Source organism: Phoenix dactylifera, chromosome 3 (assembly GCF_051530095.1).
Source record: "Phoenix dactylifera cultivar Ajwa chromosome 3, Ajwa_hap1_PhDact_Kaust_v1.1, whole genome shotgun sequence".
Taxonomy (NCBI): domain Eukaryota; kingdom Viridiplantae; phylum Streptophyta; class Magnoliopsida; order Arecales; family Arecaceae; genus Phoenix; species Phoenix dactylifera.
Window position 1 is genome coordinate 12,102,141 of NC_143192.1, and position 11,523 is coordinate 12,113,663.

General features: G+C 39.6%; 1 protein-coding gene across 1 annotated transcript; it reads right to left on the reverse strand.

Moving 5' to 3' along the window:
• Nucleotides 1-1,756: 1,756 nt before the first annotated feature.
• On the reverse strand, nt 1,757-6,070 carry LOC149767906 (uncharacterized). The gene is made up of 4 exons (XM_089929377.1): nt 5,866-6,070; nt 3,696-3,827; nt 2,455-3,138; nt 1,757-1,992 (listed from the first exon to the last, which is right to left on the reverse strand). Exons 1-4 carry the CDS (start codon nt 6,068-6,070, stop codon nt 1,889-1,891), a joined length of 1,125 nt encoding a protein of 374 aa, XP_089785503.1. The 3' UTR covers nt 1,757-1,888.
• Nucleotides 6,071-11,523: the final 5,453 nt, after the last annotated feature.

Sequence of the window (11,523 nt, forward strand, 5' to 3'; positions counted from 1 at the left end):
ACTACAAAAGAAAAGATATCTCCCGGCGGTTTTTTTGATCTCTACCAACGCTTTTAAGCGTCAGCGAATTTCCAGCCCACGCACCCCAAAGCGTGGCTCAGACGTCGGGCAGGTGGGCGTGGGTCCAGTTTTTGCCGACGCTGACCCAGTTTTTGCCGACGTTAAGAAAAAGCGTCGGCAGAAACAGGGCTTTCCCGATGCTAATAGAAGCGTCGGCAAAAATGACATTCGCCGACGCTTTAAAGTGTCAGAAAAGCCGAAAGCATTCCCAGTTTTGGGTTTTCGCCGACGCTTTAAAGTGTCGGCAAATGTATTTTGGCCGACGCTTTAAAGCGTTGGCGTAGGCGTGCCTCAACTTTTTTTTACTAACGCTTTAAAGCGTCAGGATTGCTATTTTTGAAAAAAAAATAAAAATACGAATGTAAATTAAAGCCATATCAACCTGTGCTCGGATTATGAGGATGTATGCATTCCTAGCGGCACCATTTAACACTGAATCTGCATCGTCATGCCTTAGGAGCTTAAGAGCCTCCTCCTCTTGCAATGCAAAGACCTTAAGAGCATAACACAATGGGCATGTAAGATGAAGTTGAACAAGAAAAAATGTATAGACTTAAATTATCTCTACCCAACCACAGTTAATACTTTTCTTATGAAGATATTAAACAAAATGACACAGGAAATCTTTTAGACAGCGTTCAACTGACGTTCCTCACTGTAAGTTCTACTCAAATCTTGATTGCAGTTAGATCTTCAAATGGAACCTGATTGCATCTCAACAGGGCAACGATATGCGGTGTGGCAAAAACATATAACATAGTAATATTAAGTAAAAACTAACATTTTGAAATAATGAATCAATTTGGACAAGGAAATAGATAAGGAAGCTTGGGCATATATACTTTCAGGCAAAAATAATACATGAAACAAGATAAGGTATAATTTCTGCCACCATGTAAACTGAAAGGTTATTGTAATGTAAGACCTGTGGTGCAGAATCGGCACCAGCAGAGACAGCAGCCTGTGATGCCTTTAACACAGTGAGCCAATCCTTTTGCTTACGTGCTTCATTACACTTGGCCAAATGGGTCTGGATAGCATGCACTTGTGAGAAGTCATTAGAGCTGGTTTCCTTTCGTGATAGCTGGTAATGGTGAATTGCCTTCTCAGCTTCTCCCAGTCTGTGAAATATGTGCAGAAATATCAAGTTTTGTTTAAATAAGGCTATGGAAGAAGTAAATTATAAGGAAAGATGCCACCCTTCCTTTGAGTTTAGTACTCCACATGGAAGAAGATCACTTAGAATATAAGCCAATCATAATTAAATCAATATGTAAATGAGAACCTAGTGAGTACCTTTAGCTTACGCAGAGACCCAGAGATTTCCTCTGTCAAAAGAACCTGAAGATGATCAAAGCACATATTAGAGGTTCTAAGCAATTTAAAACAATCAATTCAAAATTCACAAGAATCCCCCTTTTTTTTAGCAAAATAGAGAGAAGGACCACAATACATAAGAGTTCCAGATGTTTGGAGCACTTAAGAAGCTTCATTACCTTAGGCATTTCAAAGCCAAGTAGCTCAATTTCCCACTGAACATAAGCTTCTTCAGGAACACTAGAAGGCCTGTTCATGAAATCTCATTAGTATTTTCAAGTGTTTTGTTCAGAAACCAAGATAGCCAATTGGTTTAGAAAATTGACCTTGTAAACGAGTTCCAAACAAGGTCTGTAACAGAGTGTTTAAGCCGGCCACAAACAGTAATGTCTGGATCACCTGAGCTTTCTCATCCTAAAGCAATAAAAGTGGTTTCACGTACAATTTTTTTTGAAAACAAAAGCTAAACGAACCATCAACCTCATGGATCATGCATATTTGTGTAATTAAGTCATACATTTCCTCCACCCATCTGAGGAACAAGAGCAGTAGGAATGATAACAGTGGTGCCAAGCATAACCAGGTAGTGCTGGAAACCGAGAAGGATAGCCTCCGCTGCATTAGAAGAGCCACAAAATTATTGATGTTGCATCGAAATTTCGCCATTAAGCCAAACAGGTGACGCTAACAGCCAAAAACCCACACCAGATGGAAAACAAAGTAATGAAACCCTCAAAGTAGAAAAAGGAAGAACATTAAATAAATCCTACTGAATTAGCAACAAAAGACCAAATCTAGTAGGAGCACCTACCCAGATAAGAGAGTAATAATACTTCAACTAGATACAAGCGGCACATATACGAACATTTATTTTCATATTAGTAATCAAGAAGCATATTAAAGATACAAAGAGAGTCAAGCAGGTCTCGAACGAGTAAACTAAATTCAAACAAATAAAAGTTAAAAAAAGAGAGGAAACAATCAGTTGTTATACAGCAAACACAATATAAAATAGCAAAAATTCGGGGAAAAAGAGAGAGAGAGAGAGAGAGAGAGAAATGGTGGTTTTGGGCTCACGCCATGGAGGAGGACTGGTTTCCTCATCAACCCGCGCCAGGTAGCCGTCGTCGATGCCGTAGGCGGAGGCGCGCACCACTGTGTGGACGGACCCGCGGACGCCGCGCGGCAGGAAACGGCAGAATAAGACGGCGAGCTCGGCGGCGCCGGGGGACTCGATCATGGGGAACATGAGTCCCTGGGGGCCGAGATCAAGGGCCTTCTTGGCCCAAGCGGCGGAGAGCTCCGGAAGGCGGAGGATGGCCGGGGTGCAGGCGGCGGCGAGGGCAAGGAGGGAGGGGAGGGCCTCCGCGATGCCGCCAGAGCCGTGCTCCATGTCGACGACCACGTAGTCGTAGCCGGCGAGGCCGGCGATCTCGGCGAGGGTTGGGGAGGAGCGCAGGAGGAAGAGGCCGTAGAGGGTCTCGCCGGCGATGAGGCGGGACTTGAGGATCTGCGGTTCGAGGGAGAGGGGGGCGAAGTCGGGATCCAAGGAGGCGGCGAAGAGGCGGGCGAAGATATCATCGCCGGAGCCGTTCTGCTTCTTGAATCTGGAGGGGGTTAGGGAGGGGGGGCGATGATGATGAGAGAGAAAGAGAAGACGAGGAATGGACGAGGAATGGAGATGATGATCCCCTCTTAAAAAACTCTGGAATGGGTTGAGGGTGGAGGGCGGTGGCCGGAAAAACGGAAGGAGAGAGAGGGCTCGTTTCCGACAACGCTTTTTAGCGTCGTCTTATCCGGCGACTACACCGACGCTTATTAGCGTCGTCCTTTGCCGACGCTTTTTACAAGCGTCCGCAAATTTTGACGCTAGACCAAATATTGCCGACGCTTGTGAAAAGCGTCGGTAAAACCGACTTTTCCTGTAGTGATGTGGATGTGTAATATATTTTATTTTTGCTTTTCCTTGTTCAACATGCGAGAGAGAGCTTGAGTGGTTCTGAGAGATTCTAGGAGGCAGTTGAGTTGTTGAGGAGACCACCAATTTTTGATTTAATTGTGATTACAAAGGAGAGGCAGCATCTCACTCTTCTTTTCTTATCAAAGGATTAAAAATCAAATATTAATATTATAAGAGGGGTGCAGGTATCATTAAACTATTAGAGCATGAATTTGGTCCTGGGGTGTGGCATCAATTAGTGCAAAGGTTTGGAGAACCAGAACTTTGAATAGCAAGGAGATTTGACAAGCCATGGAGGGCTATGGTCCCCCTCTCCTTTGCCTCTGATTTAATTAGGCGTCACCAAGATGTTACCTACTTGAATTGCCTGGAACTGGCTTGTAATGACCAAGGGCTTCATACTGAGCTTGAAGGTATTGTAGACCCCTTTTCGCTTTTGGTATTGGTAGATACACTATGTCGGTATGGACAAACAATGAGCTGTAGAATACTGTATCATAAGATTTAAACTCATGAGTCAAATTACAATGTTGTATGTTGGTTACAAGCAATTAATCTATCGATCCTTGTCCACTTCCCATGACAACTTATGATGCATCACTTATGGAAACATATATACCAAGCTCTTGCATATTTGTTGTGACAAGTTGTTATTTTTCCACTAGTTATAGGGATGCCTTATAACTAACAAATTTAAATTTTTTTTTCGAGGTTTGAAATTTTGTTAATTCTTCTAGTCTAACAATATCTATCTTTTTTCACGAAGCTTGAGGATGGCGTTGTTTATTTTTTTATCTTCATTGATGAATGACATGTTTGTTCTAATCAACGACTGTTTAAAATCATATTTTATTATTGTTACAAAGTTCCACTTTGAGAGTGTCTGGTTCTATTGCTTCATTTTGCTGGAAGAATATATTTTGTTGAGCTTGGACGTATATATATATATATACCACACTTAATGTTTACACCCATAGGAAAGTACATTGTTCTGGAAAGTGAAAGTCATCACCTCATTAATATTACTCGTAACCAAGATTTAGAGTCTCAATATTTCCCTGGTGCTTGTAAAGATATCTTGCCGGCACGTTATGGTATTAGTGCAATAGATCTATTGGTGTCAGGACATCAAGAAAAAGGAAGTGAAGACCGTGTGTTGGTATGGTACAAGTATGGGGGTTGTACGAATTACTGCTACAATCTGATATGGCTGGTATTGACTGATATTACTGGTGCTTATATTATTGCTTATAACTCGTCTTACAAATGCATGTTTAGAAGCGTTTAGATGATGCATTTTCTACCACATGCTATCTAGTTAATTGTATGTTATCGGGTGGATTTACCCCATACATTGTGCTGTTCATAATGTGAGAAAGTTATGAAAGCAACATTTCCTAAGGTACACCTATATTTGATGCTGCATAGTTCAAATAATCTATCATTTTTTTTCCATGGAAGTCAACCCATTATCTTAATTTACTAATGTTATCCATAGACAATTGATTATTAGAAAATTCAATCAACTCAACTAATTTGCTTGTGTTTACCCCTTTTACTTGACATTGCTTTGGCATCTTCTTATTCTACTCCATGAGTTCCTATTTAGGACAAAACCATGAAGGTCTTTGTTAGGGGGAAAAAAGGATAATGTTCTAATTTCTTGCTGATGCAAGATTAAAAGATATTTTATTGTATTTTTGGATATTTTCTTAGGCATTTTTTTGTATTTACCTTTAGAGTTCTATTTTGAGCAATATTGTTGTGCAAGAGTCATAGTTTAGTTATATCTATGGTCATATAGGTTATGAAGTTAGGATTTAATTTTAATTGTTATTTGGATAGTTTGGATGTAGCAGAATTTTAGATTGATTAGGAGGACATGAGCTAAATACATCGACGAACTTATGAAGATTATTGAGTTATTTTGTGAAAAAATTTCTATCTCTTGCTCTCTCTCTTTCTCTCCCAATTCTTCTACTACTACTTTTGCTCTTTCTATTCTTCTCTTAATTTGTATCTATTTTTCCTACAACCTAATATATTGTTGTGCTATTTTCTTATGCCTAAGACTTGAATTCTTCTATGAGTTGGTTATTGACCTTCACCAATGGACAGATTACCATTAGAAACGTGTTTCTGGAACCCACATATCCTTTGGAAGATTAAAACAGAATTTTTGCGACCTTCTTGAAATTTATAATCATCAAAAATCACTTTTCTACCATGGTTTCTGTAATAGGACAGTCAAGAGTTTTCATAACTTAAACCTAGTTTAATCTCTTCCCTAGGTCTACCAATGCATTATAGACCTTCCCCAATTGGTCTTGCATCACTTGATTATCCATTCTGGTTGTCCTTGAGTTTGAAGACCAAGGCCTTGTTTGGCATCACTTCCGGTTTCCATTTTTTTAGTTTTTGTTTAAAAATATAAAAATCGAGGCAAACATGGTATTTGGTAATCCAATTTCATTTTTAGTTTTCTAAAAATCTTTCTTAGTTTCTAGAAATTATGGAAACTAAATAACCTGGTTCGTAAAGTTTTTGAAAAACAAAACCATCTGTGGCGACCATCGTTACATCTATCATCATTGCTTCCACCATCCCTATTAGCCGCCGCCACCACCCACTAGCAATTATAGTCATTGCCGTCGGTGGCAACCACCATAGGCCGCTGCCTCCTAAACCATTGTCCCTACCATTGTCAATTGCTGGCGACCACAATTTTGGCATGGCGTCTCCATCACCAATGCCACCACTACTACCAAATGCAACCCAGATGACCACCAAACAAGTTTAAAGTTTTAGTTTACAATAACAAAATAAATTGCTTTTATGCCTTAAGAAAATTGAAAATTGGAAGTAATACCAAATGCTTTGCAAGTGTTTCATTACTCCCATACATCTCCTTCTTGGTGCTAGATCTTGTACCTGCACCATGAGGGTACAATATTAGCATGCCAGATAATGGGGTCGATTCGGTGTTCCAAGACTCGGTACACCTCCTCGTATCAAGTCTTAGTTCAGTACCAATAGTGTGGGATAATATGCATTGACAATGATTGAGCAAGTATCCTGCAGTACACGGGCTGCCCCACTCAAGCATGGGCCATAAGGCAATAAACGGACAACTGGCGATGGAGAACCGGATCTCTCTAATTCAGCAGCAGGCTTGAGAACCCCTACTCTCCTAACAAAGGGGATGCTTTGTTTGCATAGTTATGTATTCTTCCAAACTAAATATCAGGATGCAATGTTTTGCATATTTCAGTATGTGAAAGGTACTCTAATGTTGTCACATGTAAATCCATAATATGACTTAGCATAAGAGTTTTGATCAGTTCAAGTCCTAGGTTGATAGGAGAAAAACATGGTAACATGAGAAAGAAGCAAGGGGTGGTTGCAAGATCTTGCAATCTGAGCAAAGAGTGATCGACATGGGAATCCATTTAAGTGAAAATCTTGATGCAGGACAAAGGTCTGCAATAATGTTTGAAATACCATGGCGCAAGGGCACACTAGTATGTATCGATGTTATACATAGTGCATAACGCGATATGCCCCCTTCTCTACTTACAATTTACCAATGTGGGTGTGTAGAACCTAGTTGCACACTCCAGTCTTGGACAAAGGATTGTTGCCGTATGTAGCATTCGATCTGCTTGCAGGATCTCTGCTACAAAAATGCTTCTTTGGCCTTCGAGATGGCAAGACTGAATTCATTTGAAATGTTTGATATAGGTCCAACCTCCCGAAAATAAGGATATACATAGCTTAGGGGTTTCATAGTGCTTAGGAAAAGAACATGGAATTAGGCTAATTTTGGTGTAGCAAATAAATCTAAACTAAAAATAGAGAGAAAACTAATTGCTACGAGGCTAACCTAGGAGGTTTTGTAGGGATGGTATAGGAGCACCTCACCTTCCTCCTAAAACCTAAAAAAAGAAACGAGGGGATAGTCTAGAATCCAAAAACCGAGCTAAATTATGCTAATGTAGAAAATTAAACAAAACTTGTAACCTTTCTCCTATGAGTCCCGTCAAGTCCTCCTTCCCCTCCAAGAATGCAAAAGGGTAGAAACCGCTTCCTTCTTCTAATAGAGAAGCTATGATCTGAAGAAGTGTTCGCTTTCAAAAGCTCGAAGCTCCTTATATGAGAATTTTAGTGATTTTTTTACAATCTCTTGATCGTTCTCAGTCCCTTGGATGTTCAAATTTCTATAATACCTCTTAAGAAGGTCTAGAGCTTGTGCACCCAACATGGGAATAAAAGAATTAGCAAAAAATTACCAAAAAAAATGTCAAAATCGAGTGAAAATCAGAGGAGAAATCAGCTTGGGAAGTTGGAGTTCGAGTAGAAGTCGAAAGCCTACTAATGTTAGGGCCGGCACTTTCCGTACACAACCGACCCCAATTTGTGGTTCTTGAATCCATGACAAAGAGTCATGGAGGAGGAGGGGAAGATCTACGCTGAAATGGATGGGAATGTTGAGGAAGTATATGGCAAATCTCGTCAGACTTTAAGTTGATCTATAATAGAAATTATTGGAAAATTAATAAATTTGGCTCTGAATAGTTTTGAAAAGGCTACCGACTATCATCACAGTCATTGCAATCATATTCTTGATGGTAGTTTGGAGGGTGCAAGAGATTGGGGATTCGGCTGCATGGGGTTGGGGTAACCGTGAGGAAATGGAGAAAGGTTTCCCTAATTCTTGTTATGGAATCATTAAGTCAAGGATGCTTGCAATAAGAGAATCTAGGGTGCCGTCGCTAGGATAAACACAGCAAGACCCAAAAAAGGCTTCTCCTACTACTGAAGGGACTGAGATTTTTTAAACAAGCAAGGAGTAATAAAATAAATAATTCTTTTGGATTTTACAATATCTATTGAAGAAAGAAAGTAAAGAAAATAACTAGAAGACTTATCTTAATTAGAAGCAAGAAAACAAAGAAGACTTACAAAACTAAATCTAAGCTAGGATCATTAGTAAGAAAGAAGATAACAAGAAGGCAGACAAAACTAGGATAACTAGTTAGATTCTCACCAACCGAATTCCAATCATAGTCGCACTAGTCATCACTTGGGCTTTCCATGTCTCCACTAATGTATCATTGGCTTCGCGTAGGGCATTTTGGAGTCATCGAAAGAACAAAAGCCCTTTAGTCACAAGAAGGCTTTTATAGAGTTGTACCATAGTAATGTAAATCATATCACAAAGAACACTTAAAAGAGAGTAAACTTTAATTCAATTCACTATTCACTATGATGCAAAAGAAGGGCTTGCATGTGGTGTTTAGTATTCTAGTGTCCTTACATTGATAGAAACTCTTGGGATCCGCTAGAATTGGATTAGGAATTGCAAAATTATCCAAAATAAGGCTTCTGGAAACAAATCTCATGCCTTAAAGGCATCTAAATGAAAAATAAATCCAAGTGACAAAAGGCTCGGGCACTATTAGAATGAACTGATGGAAGCCTAGGTATTGTCACTCAAACCCTACTTTAACTAGAACTTGAATTCCTTCCAATTGTAGGTTTTTGCCTTTAATAACTAAACTGACAATAGGGGTATTACCATCAATTCATCTACCAATAATTTGATTCCTACCATTGGTTCACAAACTCAGACTACACTGATACAATAATTGCAGAACTTTCTCATGTGATGTCCAATTGAAGCAATTTAAGATGCATTGGAAAGCTTGATGATGGACCTGATAGAAATTGTTGCATCCCAAAATTCTACCTGCGATATTTTTAATTAATTCTTGAAATTATTTGTAGCTATGAGCACCTGTGAGTCATGGTGCCATGATATAGTCATGCTTGGCTATCAATTGAGGCTCCCCAAGGGCGGCCCACGATGCTTTGGTGTTGCTACTTTGTCCCTAAAAGCGAACATCAAGGCAAGGGTACTTCTGGCTTACATGATCCTTTCTTTTAATTCATTTCTGACCCTACTTTCTCCTTTTGTTATTATTATCTATTCTATTTTCGTCATGCTCAAGTCTATTATTGCTGTACATCTAATCTGTCACGCCCCAAATCTGGATCATGACACGGCCGTCCTATTGCAAATATATACATACAATAACACAAAGCCAGCTAAAATTTCATAACAGAAATGAATAATTTATTTATAAAATGTCATAATAAGTTTCATAAATAGAACGGTACAGAGCTTCTAAAATTTTAACATTTGATATTCTATTTTTATCTTTCTCAAACCTTGAAGTTCGTCAAGCTGCTTGATCCTAGCAATCTTAATTATCTGAAAAAAATGAATTAAGTGGTGTAAGCTATACAGCTCAGTAAGTAACTATGTACAATCTTACCAGATCAAGCATAATGTACTTCATGCTAATGCATTAATTTAAGAAATTAACAATTATAACAAAGTAAGCATTTTATATAGCATATAGTCAAATCAGACATAAAATAGTGGATGCCCAATCATGCAAGTTCATAAGGATGACTATGCATCACATAAAAATTCTTGTCATTATTCATGCTTGAAATCTGTACTTGCCATTATTCATACTTTAAAATTTGTACATGCCATGATTTATACTTTGAAATCCATACTTGCCATTATTCATGCTTTGAAATCCATACTCTTAGATAATAGTGCAGCTATGGCCGCTCCTATTTGTTGGGTTGTGGAGCCTGATCCATTTCCTTTTTTCGAGACCCCTATGTGCACTATGGTGGTGGAGGATCAAGGAAAGACAACCCGGAAAGAATTCGAGAAGATTTAGAGTTGAATCAGCAAAGAAAAAAATTTTCAGCAAGGTCCGGAGTCGACTCTAGCAGACTTGGAGTCGACTCTGGCACACAGATAGACTTGGCACAGTTTTTTGGAGTCGACTCCAGCAGACTTGGAGTCGACTCCCCAGTGTTGGAGTTGACTCGAGAACTCCAGGAGTCGACTCCCACAGGCAGACAGAGAGGCATTTTCTGTGGACTGTTGCCGAGTCAACTCGCAGAATTGTGGGAGTCGACTTGAGCACGATTTTCACGCGAGGCTGAGTTATGAACCGGATCCAAGCCAAGATTTTTTGAGCCCTAATCAAAGTAAGAGATTGGGAGGTATATATAGACTTCTTGAGGGACACGAGAGGTATGTTGCAACCTAGAGAAACCCTAGAACTCATCAACGAGAGGTTCCAAAAGTAGATCCTTTGTGTGCATTAGGAAGACGACGTGTTGCTCGTCTTGAGAGAGATTGTTTGCTGTGAGAAAGAGAGTTTGTTCTCTTCTCTTGAATCTCTGTAACTTCCTTTGATCATATAGTGAAATATTGATCTGTGCGGCTGTGGACGTAGGAACAAGAGACTCCGAACCACATAAACTTGAGTGTCTTGTGCGTTTGCTATTGTTTTTGCCGTGTTCCTCTTTCTCCTACTATCCTTTATATTCTGCAATCGTAGGGTTGATCCCTAACAACTGGTATCAGAGCTATCTGGTTCGAAGGAAAAAGTGGGAGCAATGGCGGCTGACGAAGGCAAGGTCAAGATTGACAGATTTGATGGCAAAGACTTTGGTTTCTAGAAGATGCAGATCGAAGATTATCTGTATCAGAAGAAACTTCATCTACCTCTTGAAGCTATGAAACCGACAGATATGTCACAGGTGTTAGATGTATGCCCTAGAAGCCAATTTGGCTGACACATTGTTGATTCTAGGGACATAATTTTGTACTTGACTGTTTATTATTGAATAAATAAAAGGCATCTTTTTATTCATATTATTTATGTGTCTATGAATCGTCCAAGGAATTAATAAGATGATGATACATATTTTCAAGAGTTGAGAATTTGAGCCATGTATCATTGGTGATTAATTTCTAAATGCTCCTGATCAATGGATCATCACGAGGACGGTGATCGATCCGATTAGTGCACAGATCACTTTTCTTCTGGATGGACGAGACTTGAGTCCACAGTGTAGGGACACTGAAGTGATAGTGCAAGTGCTTGTTAGAGAACAAGGGTACTGAGCGTGACCAAGACAAGAAGTCACTTGGATGTCTATCCACTCGTCAGTGACTTGCTTGATGTTGCAGTAGTGTGACTGGTCCTTTGACCTGCGGTGCTTCGGCTACTCACAGTGAGGTTATTGTAGTTTGACTGCACACATACATGGTCTCTAGCCATATGGGTCCATGCAGTGTAGATTGGCTG

Excerpts from the sequence above, each read along its gene's own strand:
- LOC149767906 (XM_089929377.1), bottom strand. The coding sequence starts at position 6,070 with ATGCCAAAATTGTGGTCGCCAGCAATTGACAATGGTAGGGACAATGGT. Across the intron at positions 3,828-5,865 it reads TCAAAAACTTTACGAACCAG|TATTCTACAGCTCATTGTTT; the intron begins GTTATTTAGTTT and ends CTTATGATACAG. Across the intron at positions 1,993-2,454 it reads AACCAGTCCTCCTCCATGGC|CGGAGGCTATCCTTCTCGGT; the intron begins GTGAGCCCAAAA and ends CTTCTAATGCAG.